Source organism: Falco punctatus (assembly GCF_963210335.1).
Source record: "Falco punctatus genome assembly, chromosome: 7".
NCBI classification, from domain to species: Eukaryota; Metazoa; Chordata; class Aves; order Falconiformes; family Falconidae; genus Falco; species Falco punctatus.
Window position 1 is genome coordinate 3102131 of NC_137587.1, and position 17028 is coordinate 3119158.

At 40.1% G+C, this 17028-nt stretch overlaps 1 protein-coding gene across 1 annotated transcript in view; it reads left to right on the forward strand.

Annotated features, from left to right (window-relative positions):
* CSTPP1 (centriolar satellite-associated tubulin polyglutamylase complex regulator 1) overlaps positions 1-17028 on the forward strand; it is an 85056-nt gene that overhangs the window by 23298 nt on the left and 44730 nt on the right. Inside the window, exon 3 of the mRNA XM_080395782.1 lies at positions 4905-5035. Coding sequence (XP_080251908.1) covers positions 4905-5035 — 131 coding nt within the window. The remainder of the gene's footprint in view (positions 1-4904; positions 5036-17028) is intronic.

Consider the following 17028-nt stretch of genomic DNA (forward strand, 5'->3'; position numbering starts at 1 on the left):
TAAAACTGGTGTCTACAGTTTTAAGTGATCCCTCTCAAGACTCATTCCGGGCAAGGTAAACTTCACTTTTCTGTTTCAGAGCATAGCCTTGGGGTAAGTGTGATTGGTCACTTGGGGATGCTTTGTGTGTGGATGAGTTATTTAACAACAGAAATTGACTGGGTTTTAAAGCCTTTTGAATTTCTGTATTTTCTATTCCTAGAGCTAGTTCTTTGTTGCCCATTGTACCATAGTCTCTAATCCTAATACTCCTGATTATCCCTGCTTACTGTGCTTTGGTTCACACCATGAAGCAGTCTTGGAGCTTGTGACCTGGGTTCCTTTCAGATGGAACTAAACTAGAAGATGTGTTCCAACTGCAAATGAGCATTCAGCCCATGGGACCAGACTAGAGCTAGTCCAGAGTGTGTTTCAAGAAAAAAACAAACCCTGAGATACCCATAATGTTGACATCAGGTCCTCTGCACTATCTCTACAGATGTTTCAGTCAGACTAGACATAGGCTCTTTTGCATTTGAGGCTACCTTATTTTTGCTTAAGACACTCGATTCTGTTTTAATGACTTAGACACCTGTGTAACTGGGAAGAAAAGTTGTGTGTGTGTGTGAATTGTTCACACTGGAGAAGCAGCATAACCCTTCAAAGTGATTTTCTTCATCCATCTTGCTCTCGATGGAAAATGCAAACGGTAATGCTGTAAGTTAAGGAATAACGGTCCTTGTTCCCTGTTTTCTGTGTAGTAGAGGAAGGGTCCTGTGAACTCATTCAGCTCTTTGCATGGTAACCAAAGGTGACACCTGCTAGGGGGACAGCAGGGCCCTGGCAGGCTCTTCTGTCCTTCTCGGGGACTTGGGGCTCTCACTGCATTGTGCATATTTGGCTTTGCCTGAGTTCAGCAGGCAGAGGCTAACTGCTGTAGTGGGTTTCAATTGGGATGTTACCATAGCATCCTGGGACTTCCACAATCTATTTAGAAGTGCAAAGGTTTGAAAAGAGTGCTTGAAAGTTTCTGAACTCTGGCAAGTTGCCAAAATGTAATTACACAAAAGACAAAGCCTTAGTGAAAGCAGCTCTGTTCAGAGAAGCAGCACCTGAGTGCTAGAGTTCCCAGCACAGCCATTTCTGAGAGCTGGGGCTGTTTTATCACAATCTCCTTCCAAAACTTTTTTCTTCCTCTCACATGCATATGCCATCCCACAAGCATAAGACTGGGTGTGCTGCAAGACAGTTTTCTCGGCAGTGGCGTTGGAAGAGACTCCGTTCTGTGGTTTAGCTGTTCTGGGGCATGTAAGGGAAAGGAGTGAAAAAGTAAGCATTTTGGAAGTCCCTACTGCAAAAGTTTTTTAGATATTCCCATCGAAGGAGAACCTTGCTTTATTTTTCTCTCGTTTTTCTCCAGAATATTCTCACAAGTGAATGGGAAAAGCTGTTTTGTTAATGGAGTATCCAGTTGTGTAACTATTCTTGTGTGAAGTGTGAGTGTTTGCAGTGAACCGGTGTTAACTAATGAACATTCAGTTCTGTTTATAGTGTCAGTTTCAGAAAGACAAATAGAACAGTGTCATTAGTAATTTTTCTTAATGTTCTAATTTGCCTGCTTTATTTACTGGCAATGTAGAAGGCCAGGGCAACCATTAGGTTTGCAATAGAAGACTTGGAGGCTTGCAGAGCTGTTGAAAGCTTTTTCCTTGAAGGAATCTCTTGCAGATGGCTGCACTAAATGACTAAAAGGGAGAAAGGAGACGTTAACCAGAGAAGTTAAAAATGATTTTCTATGCTTCTGGGTTCACAAACTCATTTCTAAATGAATGAAGACAAACTAATACCTTGTTGAGATACCCTGGTTTGTTCATAAGTCTTTCTCCTGCAAATATGCAGGTAAGCTCTGGGCACCTAACTTTGTTAAGGGTACGAATTGTTCATTGAGAGGAGGGCAGATAGAGGGAAGACTGAGCAATCCTAAGGGAAGAGTCTCAGCAGCTGCTAAAGTTGCTGAGAATGAGCCGAGTTTGTTGCTTTGCTTTTGATATCTTGCTTAAGCCATTTCTCTGAGTCTGCAGCTTGTTTCATTTTTGCATTCAAAAGAAACAGGAAGAGATATCTGTTCATGTGTATATAAAAATCATAGGTAGGGCATTGATCTTATTCCCTACAAGCTGCTGGAATACCTGCAACAGCTTTGGGTTGTCACAATTTCATTTTCTTGCAGAAAGGTTTACCTGCAAGCCATTATGACTTGCCACATTAACGGGAACTTCACCTCTAGGCAATTTTTAAGGAAAAGGTGGCCAAGTTATGTTTGTATGGCCCATCTACCCATGGTAAAGCAATTCCAAAATATATAGTTTGTTAAAAACATATAGCATTCCCATCTCTTGTAGTGATTTTGACCCTGCCTGAGAATAGATCTGTTGATTGTAATTGGGCGGCTTGTTGGATAGCTCCATCATGGTTTGGCTCCTTTGAGCTGAACTTCTACAATTACAAAAAGGAGTAAAGTAAAGTAGGGTCTCTGAAATGCAGCACCTTAACTGGGATGAAATTCTGACTCCCATGCTTGCAGACTTGAGCTTTTGGGGAAAAATCTTTCCATTGTGTAGTTAAACAAAATCTTATTGCAAGAAATGAGGAATGAAAGAAATATTGTACCTCTTTTACTCAACTAGCTGGCGGCACTTGGCTGTCAGCGCATCCAGGTGTGCTGATGTTCCAACATATCCACCCACTCTTTTAATGGAGTAAGCAACAACAAATGATATCATACCCTTCTGCCTGCTAGGTTTAGAGCCATCCCATGCTGAAAATGCAAGTGACTTGAGTTTTCACATACTAGAACTAAGGAGTAATCTAGTAGGGCTGTCTGCTGTGAATTAATAGTATGTTAGCTTCATGTCTGGACCTTTCCATTGCAGGTGTGCCAGGATCTGCTTCCAGAAGTTGTGCGTGCTGTAGTTGTTCTGAGCAATATAATTTGGTGCATCTAATTATATCATTGTGCTTTTGTATTCTTTCTCTTCCTTACATGTGTCATCTTTCTGAAAGCTGCCTTCTCCTGTTACACCAAGTTTCTTCTTTTTCATTCATATCCCTCTTTTCTCCACCAGCCTGTCAAATCATCAGCAAAACAATGCAAATCAGAAATGAAAAAAGTCTTACAGGCTGTGGTTTGGGATGAGAAGATCTGAAATCCCTTTTCCAGGTTTGTCATGGGTGTCTTGTGGGACTTTATGCAAGTTACTTTCCCTGAATCTCAACTCGTTCGCTTTAAAGCAGTGAATTACAGCAATTTGTAACGAATGCTTCACCTAAAACGGTAGTCACTGGAGCCCTTTCCTGTAATTTTGGCACATTTTGATCAGGCACATGATTTATTCATTTTAATCTCTTGGGACAATGGTTATGCTTTCCTCTGGTTTTTACAGCACTGGTGCATGAATAAGGTTTCATAACTATGAAATAATATATTTGCCCATGATGTTTACAGAAAGTGTATTCTTAATTCCAGGATTCAAGTCATGAGTGTTTCTTAATCATAAGGTGATTTGTACTACTTTTGAGTTGCATTTCCTTCTGGGTAGGAGGGCTAGCAACAGTGTTCTGCACCTAACTTTCAACACGTGAAAAAAAATTCCGTTTACTTGCATGCCTTTGAGAACCAGGATATTAAAAAACAGAAATTGTGTTTCTTTTTGGGAAAAACTGAATTGGCTTCTCTCCACACACTCCCCAGTTGTTATGAGACTTTTTAATTTTGCTGAACTGTCTGGTATAATTTGCTTTCAAGTGTGAGACCCTTTTCTGTACTATGAAGGATAAAGTGATTTAAAGTATTTATATTTAAAGAGATGATTTAAAAATGCAAACTGAGAGGGTTCACAGTGACCACTGGATTTTGTCTGTTGTGGAGGTGCTACCTATGGAGAGGTTCTGCTGTGATGAAAGTAAACTCGGATCTTTTCATTAATTCTCTCCTATGTGGGAGAGTTAAGCTGCTGTCCCAAGTGAATGTTTTTAATGATCTCTCTGGAGTGTTTGAAAGCTTTGTCCCATTTGCATGATGGAGAATGAAATGCACAAAATCTATCTTTAAGGCAACCCATCATTATACCTTTTGGTATATAATGTTTGTATTTGCATTTCTATTGTTCTTGTATGTTGAGCTTTTCCATGCCCAAAGGAGAGTTTCTTGCACTTCAGAGAAACCTTTTTAAGACAGATAGTTACTACAATAAGTTAACTTAAAATGCTTACAACTCAAATAAGAGAAATTTGTACTAAAATACAAGAATGGGAGTATCAAATTGACTATCCACTGTAACAACCAGCTACTCTTTTTCAAAATGCAGTAGTGCAGAGTGTCATTTAGTGAAGTGTCAATCTGCTTTTCATGACAACTGAAGTAATTTTATACATCCAATACAATCAAGTTTCAGTAATTTAGAAGTGAAATAGAGGTTTGCTTGGGTTTGGGTTTTTTGTGGCGTTTTTTTGTTGTTGGTTTTTTTGGGTTTTTTAGTGTGGCTTCACAGAAAACTGTGATGAGAATAGGAGTGAAGTTCAAATACTACTAAAAGAAAGGGCATCTTCTGGTCATATAAACAACAGTTACTCGTGGCCAGCCATTTTCCAGTGGATTGGTTTCAAATAAGTGGCTCTTGGACACCCCTTGCTGGGATTATTTAGAATGAATTTTACTTTCACAAACCTCTAATTCCTATAATTAAGTTCCAGTGTGTGGTTTTTGCAAATGGTCTCTCTAGAGAACAGATGGGTATAAGCTTTGGAGATTAGGTTTCACAAAATGTAACTGCCAGTGGTTTTCTTGCCGCTCTTCTAGCTGGCCCCAGAACATTCACATCAGTTCAGCTTTCTAACGTTCTCTTGTTTTGACTTTATCTCCACAGTTTCAACAGCGTGCGTCAAGGAACACACATCTTGTTCCGTGAGTTCAGCTTTGTTCAAGCTACCCCTCATAACAGGGCGTCTTTTCTTCGGACCTTCTGGAGGTGTTTCCGAACCGTGGGGAAAAATGGAGGCAAGTGTTCCAGCATCTGCTGCTGTCCTGTTACCTTGACATTAAAATCGTTAGCTAGGTTATTAACGCAGTACAAATACTGACACTTCACGCTGTGTTCTAATGCTCTAACATTGTTAATAGGGAGATTGCCACAGGCAACTGTGATGGTGAGTTTAAAAAATGCTTGCAGCATAAAGTAGCCTAGGAGCACCTTGTTGCCAGTGCTACTTCCATTACAGAACAGCATGTCAAGCAACAACAGATCAGAGCTAGGACATTTGTGGGCCTGTGCATGGGGACGGGTAGAAGAAAAAAACATGCTGGGGTTGGTGGATGGGAGCAGACCCGATGGTTAGAATATAGGGTGTGGAGCATGAGGGAAGCAGGTGCTGAGATTATCAGGCATTTGGGGTACAGAGTGCTTCGACTAGGAGCCCTGCAGGAGGCAGAGTATATAGCAGTGTCGGGCTGTAGGGTGGTGAATGCTGCCACCAGAGTTCTGCCGCAGCTACTCCTGGCATGTCTCCTAGACGATGTTGCAGGATCCCTGATGGCTGTGAAAGGGGGACCACTGACAACTGTGTGACCTTTTCTCCAACCCTACCCGCAAGGAAAAAGCTCCAATGCCAAAATAACTACTCAGCACTGTACTATCTTGTCTAGCTATTCTTATACCACACTCAGTATATTAGGTATTATAGAACTGGCCAGAGTTCAAAATAAACTCATGTAACTACATGCAACTAAAATTATGTTTTGTTTCAGGTTTTAATTTAAGAAAATACACTGAATGTTGCTGTACAAATATGAATTTTGGTGGGTTGTTTTTGCTATAAGCCTCACTAGTTTCAGGCTGTTCAGCGTCACTTCTTGTCATGGGGAAGACTAGAACCATTTCTTAAATACAGATAAAACCTCACCTTCTGGCTAAACTTTGTCACACTTCTGCTCATGATGAACAAAGTTTGCAAGACTGTGAATAACAGCTTGGCTTTTTTGACATATACCATTTAGATCCTTGGAAACTAGTCAATTGTAGTTAAACATGGCAAAATCTGTAATTAGCTACTGAAGTGACTGACTATGCTGTCTGCTATGCCTTCTTCCCTGTGATAAGTACTTTCTTATGTTCTAAATAGTTTACGTTAGTTCAGGGATAATATTTTTAAGATTTCAGATAAATTGTATGGAACTAGTCTAACCAGTGTGTGGTGAGGACATACCTGATTTGAGGTCATAGTCAGGAAATATAAAGCATAGACTCCCAGAACACATTTCTGTAGAAGAGTTAGAGATGATAGTGAAGAAGTCATCCACAAGAACTGCAGCTGCCAGTGGTAAACCTCGTGTTGACAAATTGAGAAGACATCTGACAGAAAGTACCCACTGCTGTATGTTCAATGCGAGTTTTCATCAGGCTTCATCTATCTAGCATCTGAATTCAGCCAGATAATGGGAACCTGGATTTGTTGGAAAGAACCAAAAAGTTTTAGCTACATAGTATCTCCTTCCTCTTCTACTTTTAGCAGTCTTATATAAGAGTATGGAAAAGGTGGTGGAAGAAAATATAATCACCAAGGTACTTTGCTCCCCCTTCCCCTTCACAGGAACAAAAGCTCAGGTGGCTGTTACTATGCTCTGGTTGTGGCCTTAAAAGAGTTCAACATACATTTTTCTGACTATAAAGTCCAGTGGCTGCACTTTTTAATCTGAGTAAATATGACATGTTTACCTGTATGGCAAGGTTTTGGTAGCAGTGGGGGGTGGTGCAGTAGTGGCTTCTGTGAGAAGCTGCCAGAAGCTTCCCCTGTGTCCGATGGAGCCAATGCCAGACGGCTCCAAGACGGACCCACCGCTGGCCAAGCCCAAGCCCACCAGCAATGGTGGCAGTGCCTGTGGTATAGAGTATTTAAGAAGGAGGGGAAAATAAATTTAAAAACCCAAAACCTAACTGCAGCCTGAGCAAGGAGTGAGAAAGTGTGAGAGCAACAACTCTGCAGACACCCAGGTCAGTAGAGGAGGAGGAGGAGGTGCTCCAGGCACCGGAGCAGAGATTCTCCTGCAGCCCGTGATGAAGACCATGGTGAGGCAGGCTGTCCCCCTCAGCCCATGGAGGTCCATGGTGGAGCAGATCTCCACCTGCAGCCTGGGGAGGGTCCCACGCTGGAGCAGGTAGATGCACCCGAAGGAAACTGTGACCCTGTGGACAGCCTGTGCTGGAGCAGCTCCTGACAGGACCTGTGGCCCTGTGGGGAGAGGAGCCCCGGCTGGGGCAGGTTTGCTGGCAGGGCTTGTGACTCTAGGGGGGCCCCACGCTGGGGCAGTCTGTTCCTGAAGGACTGCACCCTGTGGGAGAGACCCAGACTTTATTTCTCATTATCCTACTCTGATTTGGTGGGCAATAAATTAAACTAATTTCCTCCAAGCTGAGTCTGTTTTGCCCGTGACAGGTTTGGTTTTTTTTTTTTGCTGAGTGGTCTCCCTGTCCTTATCTTGACCCGTGAAACTTTCATTGTATTTTCACTCCCTTGCCCAGTTGAGGAGGGGGAGTGATAGAGGGGCTTGGTGGGCACCAGGCATCCAGCCAGGGTCAACCCACCACAAGGAGGTAGGTAAGTTATGGAGTCCAGGTAAGAAATTCTGCTTAAGGTTATCCTATACTATGCGACAGAACATGAGAAATCAGAAGCAGTGTAGCTTGGATTAACGTTGATGTATTGCTTTTGAGACCTGAACTGATGTCTTTCTGCATCTGTGTTAGGTGTATGGAGAGTTACTCATTGAACATCCTTTTCATTTCAATAGAATTCTGTGTGCAGAAAAGGATGAAAATACACCCTTGGTTTTCTACAGCAAGATTCTGTTCTGTCCCAGTTTTCCCTCCTGGGTTTGTTTCTGGGGAGGAATTGCCCTGTGCTTCAGTATTTTCGTTGATTTATGTATGTGAAGAGCGATGAAGGCATCTTTTTTCTTCCTTTGTCAAAAGTATTACGTTCACTAACTTTCATGTCTCCCAGAATGTTCTTGTTTTAATTTATTCCTTTGCTATAAAAGTGATTACTGCTATTTTCCCCTTTCAGTGATTTTAACCTCAATTCCACATTTGAATGTCTGTTTTAGGAGTGAGTGGTGGCTTTTTCTTAGTTTTGTCCATCTGTGGAGGGTGTCCCTGATAAACTGCATAAATGCCAACCCTGCGAGGCTATAGGCCAACATAATAAATGAGAACTTGCATCAAAGCTTGCACCCTGGCTGGAGGGGGGAGTACGGGAGAATAAAATTAAAGATATAAAGAATAAAATAAAAATCTGACGATGCAATTTCCAAGCTTATACAAACTTAAAAAAAAAACAAGAAAACAAAACCTCCACCTTTCCACTTCTTAGTGTTTAATTGGGTTTTCAGAAAAGTAGACAATATCTCACAAATGAGTGAATTGATTTCTTAATCTGGCTCGTCAGTGCAGGGAAATTTACTGCTTTGTCTATCGGTCTTGAAATAACATGCCTTGACTTGGAATATGTACCTTGTTCACCCAAGCAGATGCATCTAGCCATGAGCTCTCAAAGGGCCAACAAGGAAAGAAATCTATCTCAACAGAAACAATACTTAGATGTAACAATCCGTGTATGTGCAGAACCATGTATACACTAATTGAAGTGCACTAATATTATTGTTTCTCTTGGGAAATTAATCTAGATGTTACTTTTCTACTTAATTTCTTCTCTTTTTGAATTACTGGAAAGTAGTTCTTCATGGAGAGATGCAGCAGCTTTTATGTTACATTTTTCTGTGTTAGCCCTGCTACTTGATGGGTTCTAGTTACATTGCCCTTCATAACTCCTTTTGTTTGGAGACTAGATTTATTTTTCTTTTTGTCTAAATAGCAAGGAAAATTTACTAGCTTTACTAAACGTGATAGTTACATAATACACTTCAAAAAGTAAAGAAAAAGTTTGTTGTTTGGTTTTTTTTAAAAAAAGATTTCTGTTTGATGATATGCTCGATCTGTTTCTGTACAGGATTTCCCACTGGGCTTGGAAACTATAGCAGGATGCAGAGTTCTGTTTTCAAGTATGCATAAGCATATCTGGGATTCCATGCACTGGGGAAAAAAAATTAGCTTATTTTAGAATGTGATCCAGTGTCAAGAAACTGGGGTGGACTTCACAAAATTTCTTCCCTCCCTTAAACACTTACCAATGATATGCAACACCCATAGAAGTGGTTAGAAGACAACTAGCTTTTGTGTTGAGAAGCACAGAACATAATGCTCAGTTAGCAACAGATTTCCCTGCAGAGGAAAGCAAAATGACCAGAAGTCTTGTTTCCCCTCTGCTTATGCTTAAATTGACCTCTTGGAATCTAGCTGACCTGCTCTTTTGAATTGTCTGTTCCTCAGGACTCTTTAATTAAAACTGTGCTTTCTCAGTTTAAACAGCCCCTGCAGAGTTCTGCTGTGAAGCTTCATAAGGTCAACATATGCCTCTCCCAACCCCCATGGCTTTCATGTCTTGTTGGTTCTCTGTTTTTAATTAAAAAGATTTTTCCTTAAATGCTTTCCAGCCAATTAGAGAAATTTTGCACTGAGAAACTTGTTCCAGGCCTGATGTATTGAGAAGTGAACAGAAAGCTCAGTCAGGACCATTGGCACTTTTTTCTAGAGCGCCAGCTTTCGCTGGTGCTTTTCAACAGCTTTTCTCTCTTTTTATTATTTTTTTTTTTTCTCCACACCCCCTTACCCCCCTGGCAATTTAAAATTGTTTCCAGCAAAAATAGCTGCTGTTTGATACCTTAGATGTAGCCCTGGAATTGTTCAACACCAGATACAGGATCTTTTCCTTCCACTCTGGGGTGATTGTTACTTTATTTAGATGCACGTGGCACAGAACTGCTGCAGAAAGTATGTTGGACTTTATTGGTTGAGGATCCTTTTTGCAGACTCGTACCTCCCCTTCAGACAAAAAGTACTGTTACTGCTCTTATGAAATAAAATCTTATAAACGCGCCTTGTTTCTTTCACATCCATCACATGGGGTAATGGCTGCCTCTTCGCTTGTGCGTACTTGAATTAGGAAATTAGAAGGCTGACCACCTCTGGAGCTTGCGGAAGGGAGGCTTACCATAGCCACACACACATGGAATGAGTCACAGAGTAAGAAGAGCGGTGTGTCTCTCTGACTAGTTCTTCTTGAGTTTGCCAGGAAGGCTAAATTCCTTATAAGAATTAAAGAAATGTCCTATGCATATGAGTCATGTAACCTGGAGATTGAGAAGAACTAGAAGGACCACTGTTACCACAGCTCTTTATTGAAAGATGCTATTTTAATGCATTTTGCTGACAAGATTACTTTCTTGAGGTTCCAAAACCCCTTCCTTCACTAGTGTCCTTCTAATGCTTCCACATGTAACTCTTTATATTAAATTCCTCCCTCTTTTTTTTTTTTTTTTTTATTCCCTCCCTTGTAAGCTGTTACACTCGTCTCCATTTATAGCTTAGCCAATCTGTTTGGTGTGATGCATAGAGCAATAGAGCGATGATCACAGCAAATGTCAGAATCTTCTGCCCTTTTCCTTCTGTTATTAAAATCAAATCAGATCTCTATACCATGTTATTGTAGGAGAGTTTTTATGAATCAGTAAGGTCTCATAGTATGTCCTAAAGATAATTAAGCTGTGGTTTTTAATGTAGTGTTCTCTGGAAGCTTATCCTGCAGTGAAATAGCCTTGGTTGAAATGATTGATCTCCAGCCTTTATTCACTTCGTGGTTCCTTTGCCCCACAATTATACCTGTTGCTATTTATGATTTATCAGCGTAGCTCTGCCTGGAACCACTGATGACTGGAATATCAGGATTTCTGAAGATGAGGAAAAATAACTGGAGGATTAAATTTTAGACATGGTGAGGTATATCTACAAGTATTGTAAGTTAAAACATTTACATTACGTAGATCTAAATGCAAATGATTACTGCAGCTTAGAAGTAGTAGCATGGGGTCAGTGATGAAGTCTTCATCTAGCCTCTCCCTGCACTCAGCTCATACCATTCTGTCCATGCGGTTTGTGAAATTAAAAGTAGTATACTGGAAGTCGTCTTTATCTAACCAGGTTTTGGGTTTCCCCCTCAGTATTACATTTCCTTTCGACTATATCTCTGTACCTGCAACAGCTCATCTTAATTTCCAAATGTTTTTTCAACTGGCTATTTTGTATCTTTTGACAGTTCTTCACCAGTTGTGTCATTGGCAAATTGAATTAATATGTTCTTTACTTTTTGTCCCAGTTGAGTGAAGCATTCAGATGAGCTTATGTACAGTGATTACTTTTGCATTCTGCTAAGCAATTATCCAAAATTCAACTGGTAATTATTATTACCATTTGCTTTGCAGTCTTTTGGCAAGTTTCCCATCCCTATGACAGCATTCTTATTCAAACCAACAGAAATGGATTTTTTCAATTAAGACTTTTTTAGGTTCCAGTGTGGGACTGAAGAGTTAGTATTCCAGATTGTGGGGAAGTTCCCTGGAATTAAACTAGTTATAAATTGTGTGATCTGGGCTGGGATTCTGAATGCTCCGTGTTTCCACTTAAGTCTATCTCTTGTCTCACTTCTGACAAGTCTTGAGAGATCTGTGCACTGCATATGCATAGGCGATCATCCAGTAGAAGGTCTATGAAGCATTAGCTTTATTAGCTAGCATGTTTTGTGTTTCTGGTCTGCTCTTCGGCAGCAGAGATATTGAAAGGGAGAGAAGGAGGTAGAGGAACGAGATTAAAATCTTGTGTTCTTTTGATTCCTTATACTGTGACTTTCTGTAAAGAGGTTGTAAGAAAATAAGAGCCCATGACCACTTTCAACCCACTGTTGGAGTTTAACCTACCCAAAGATGTGAAAGTGCCTGGACTGAGGAAAGAATTATCTTCATCCCTTGTCAGTGAACCATAAAACATACCACTCCCCAAGCTGTTGGCTTCAAGAGTATGTCTGTGCTGTGTAATGCGATGTTTGTATAGACAGTATAAGCTCAGGGTTGGTATTTCCATATGGTACAACTCAGCACTATCTCATGATACTAGCTTGGGTCCTGGAAGCTGCAGAGCTATATTTCTTTTACAGTAGCCTGAGACTAGCTAATCTGTCTCAGCAGGTCAGCTAACCCATGGGGAGTATTGTTACGGTGTGTCCACTTAGCTCCTTGCTGCAGAATAAATAAACTCTTGCATCTCCGTTGAGCTACTGTGAGCAGTGTACGATGCAGTCTGACAAAGAGCACTACAAAGAGCATGTGTGTTCTGGTTCACTGTGAATAGAAGAGTAAGGACCCTCCTTTACATACATGCAATTACTTCTTCTAAGTAGCCTAGGTGCTAGAGAAGCCATAAGTGAAGAGATAACTACCTTTTTTAATATCTATCTTGAAGTACGGTTGTCCAGCTGCACAGAAAATCTCTGAACCAGTAGTAATTGTGTCTCTGTTGTCCCAGCTGCATCTTGTAGGTTTTCTCTCTGGTGGTCTCGTTATTCGTAGTTTCCATTATCACAAATTCATTTCCTAGCTTTCCTAAGTTAACTTGCCTGATTTATATACTGTGCTCCTCACTCTAGAGTCTGTCTCCCCTATTGGGTCATGCAGACCTGACCTGTATCTAGAAGCTTTTTGCCTGTTGGTTGATTGTGTATTTGCACAACTACTGTCTTTCACCCTCTGTTCTTCCCCTTCATATATTAGTTACACTCACAAAAACTTTAAATTCAGTTAATCTTGTAAAATAAGCTCGGGAGTGCCATTTATTTCATGTGAGGAACTGATTTTTCCCTATGGTGTTAAAAGGACTGATGTGAACTGAATTCTGTTTCTGTAACTATGTTACTGAACTCTTCCAGCAAACCTTGTCTTGTTGAGCAAGATAATTGGTACCTACAAACTCATAATCTCTTAGGAATTCCTTACTCTATGCTTCGTTCTGAGGCCTTGCTGTCATTCAGTATGTCCGTGTTTGACTAAAGGTGTGATGTTGAATTAGTTTAGATAAACAGTACAGCTGTGCTTATGTGTAGTTCTCGCATCACTTTAAAGTTGCCTTACGTCCAGAAATGTCGATAAATCTGGTTTAAATCAGTATGATCATGAATAAAGGTGTTGTATATGATTAAAAGAATTGTTGGTTTATGCTCTGCTACGTGCCTTTCAAGAACCTTAGATGAGTATCAGCATGAAGTGATCTGCATGCATGATTACTACTTTGATATACCACTACTACTTTGTGAAATGGGAATAAAGTAGTACTATGGAAAACCTGTAATCTGCAAATGAGTTATGAAATGTAGTAGGCAATATTTATAAATTAAGCTTGATTTATTTTGAATTTGTTGCAGGGATGTAATTCGGGTGAGGTACAGTCTGATACCTTCCTTTATTAGCTGAGCTGAGAGTGATTTGCATTCCCTGCTCTTACTAAACATGCATCTCATCACCTCCATTGGCACAATGGACCTTTCTTCAGCTTGGAGGAGGAGATACTTGAATATCAACGAGCTCTTCTCATCCCCTTTTTCCCTCTGGAGCCATATCCCATGGGAATCTTCAAAGCAGATCTCTGAATACATTAAAGTCTGCTCTCCTAAAACTCAGGGTTGTGGTCCTGCTTTTTGCCGGGTAGATAAAATCCTGAAAGCTTCATGAAATGGTTTTCAGGTATAAAGACAAAGACCTTAGAAATACTTCAGGCATAGGAAAAACTTCCATAGAAGTTTACACCTTCCTAGACTTCAGTGTCAGTTAGCCAAAACCCACAAATCTGTAGGATAAAAGCTTTACTAGTTATAGTGCTCACAGAGATACTTGTCAAATCTTGTCTTCTCTGACGTTTTCCTACATTAAGCTTTAGTCCTAGGTGCAGTCAAAATTGACATCAGCTGATTTAATAAACTGGTATAGATTCCCCAGCAGAAGTTGTAAAGGAGTAACGTGGTGAACCTGGTGTTGCTTAATAGAAGAAGCAATAGAATCAAGAGGGGCTGAAGAGTACACAGGAGTACATAGTAAACCTAAATGAAACCAAACATTTAAGAAGGAATGTTTTGGGTTTTTTGTCTGTTGGAAAGTCCAAGTATGTCACGTTCCAAAGTGTTACTAGTGTTTGTTTTCATAGAGGGAGGAGAGATGTTCATAAAGGCAGTATTGTCCTGAATGGAATTTCAACCCTTCCCCTTTCGTTCTTTTGCGCCATAGGACAAACTTTCATTCTGAACTATATTCACCCCTACCTCTAGTCCGGTCTTTACCTGCCTATTTTTTTATTATTTTCTATCATTATACTATCCTCCTGTGTTTATCTGTCTGTTCTTATTATCTGTTTCTCAAATACTGGTTCCCTTCTAGCCCAGGTATCTGGTTATCTATTACTACTTCGCTCTTTACTCCTGTTGGAGTTAAGTTATTGTATGTTCAAAGTTCTTACCTACCTTCCAGTCAAATTTCACTTACATAATTTCCAGAATAACTTAGACATTATCTGAAAGGACTTCAAGCTGTTTCTGCATCACTATCTTACGTCAGAAACAAAGCTGTTTGTTTATTTCCTCTTTTCTCTCATGCCTACTCCCCATGCTGCTAATAGGTATTTCTTCATTTCTGCCAGCAGTGGCAGAGGGATGGCTGTGCTATGCAAAGTTACAACACAATGCGGGTGCTAGTCAATACCATTAGGATACTGACCAGTTAATATTGCAGCTTATTCCTGAAAAAAAATTTATTTTTTCTGTCTACTCTGATTGGAAACGTCTTTTATCAAACCCTTGAAATGACTGAGCAGACATAATTGTCCTTTAAGGTGCTGAGAAGTGTTTTATGGCTTTCTTCTGTGATGGACAGAACCTCAAATGTGATGTCTCAGTTTCAGAATGCTGATTAATGATGACGCTTTTCTGTACCTGCTGTCTGAGGATCTCCAGGTATTTTACAGATGTTAAGGAATGAAGCTTCCCAAGTACCTTGGCAATACTATTTTCACTGTACTGTTCTAGGAAGTGAGACAGAGAAATGAAATGACTAGCTGAAGTTCACATAGAGGCAAAACCAAGATGTGTGGCTTTTTGATATTATGAATTCAATTTTATATGCTAAAATTGTATTTTTCTTACAGATAAGCCTTCTTTTACCCTGAGACAAGTAGGAAAACACATGCTAGTATAAGGCAGTATCATTTAGACAAATTGTTTGTAAGAATCTGTCATCTTTTTTCTTTTAAGAAATTTTGAGAATAATCATTGCCTTACTCAGAATAGTAGATCACTGTGTGTGTCCTACATGGGATGATGTACAGTGGTTTTTTAGCTGTTTTCAGGCGTGACGTTATAATGCCCTTCCCTACTTACTTCTCTAGCCAAAGTCTTTAGAGCAAGATAGAAGGTCAGATTAGTTAACATGTGTCATCAAGTTCATTATCTCTGTTGTAGAACCACATGCTCAGTGTCACTTTCACAACAATCCTTCCCTCTTCAGGAGCGGAAGGCAATGTGTGTGCATTAGTAATGTATACTCTCTGAAAGTACCCAGGCTCCTAAGCGTTCTGGTATTTAGCTGGTAACTGTATCACTTGGAAAGCCAATCTCAGCGTGCAGAAGCTGCTTGCTTCTAAAGTAAAATTGGCAAGAGATTTTCCCGTTTGAAGGAGCTCAAAATAGAAACTACTTTATATGCTGGAGTATCTTCTTTATTCATCTTCCCTCATTGTAAATTCAGAATATTTCCCTTTTGTATAGAGGTTGCAGGCTTTTGTTGTTTTTCCATAGCTTCAAAGTACTAACTAGTAGAGTCTTGTTCAAGCATGTTTTTCTTCAAAGGACCACCTTATAAAAAAGCGTGCTGTTCGTTCCCCATAGGTCCAGTCTGCTAGGTGAGTTGCACATAATGTCTAGTGAAAGATTTCTTAAACACGTCTGTTCTGTGAAGGACCATCTTCTGAGTACTTTTGTTAAAACAGTGAAACACCGAAACCTGGAACTTGATCTGGCTCTGTTACTTCTCGCTGTTTATCTGGAAACACAGGCTTAAAAGCCAAGCTCTGGATCTGAAACCCAGCAAAGTGGGATTTTGGCATTTGCTCTCATGGGCTGCTGCACAGGGAAGTTGAGTATGTGCACTCGTGTAGCTAAAGCCAAAGCTGAAGAATACCTGCTAGAGCTTGTCCCTTGTAGCAGCTTGTGTCCATCATATCTTCTCCTATGAGTATACAAGTGTGATGCCCAAACTAGAAATCTGTTTTTCATAGGCTTCTTTGGTAGCCAACAGATAATGCCCGATCCATAGTGCAGTTTTGAACAGTTCAGGTGGGATCCTGGCCAAAAGTCACTCTCTGGCAATCTTTTCCTTTATTGATTATGTTAGGAGTTTAGGTAGAGCAGCCTTTTCATTTAGGACCTAAGTTTGGTGCCTGATGTTAGGCAACACAAACATTACTCTTCCACTCTGCATTTCAAAGTTCAGATCAATAAGTTAAACCCTTAGGAAAATATGTCTTCCTAATGATGCTGTGTTATTTCATTTTAGTTTCGCACTCACTATTCCATAATGCTCATGAATAAACCTTTTAGGGAAGTTTTTGATTCCATGATGATTTTCTTCCTTTATAAATCTTCCATAACTTTTGTATCTAAAGTATCCCATAAGCAAAGCAAGTGAGAGTGAGTAGTATATTAAATCTTATTAGACTAGAGGAGTTAAGAAACAAATCAATAGTCACTGAAATAAAACTTGTAATTAAGTATTTCCTTTGAATCCTAGCTAAGACATCTTGCAGAACTAATTTTAAAGGAAAAAAATAATCCAGTGAAATACTACGTATCTGTTTCTCAGAAAGTACACACTGCCAGTTTAGCAATTGTGGTGAATTGCCTCTGGCTGGACACGAGATGCCCACCAAAGCTGCTCTGTCACTCCTCCTCAGCTGGATGGGGGAGAGAAAATACAACGAAAGGCTCAGGGGTCGAGATAAGAATGGGGAGAGA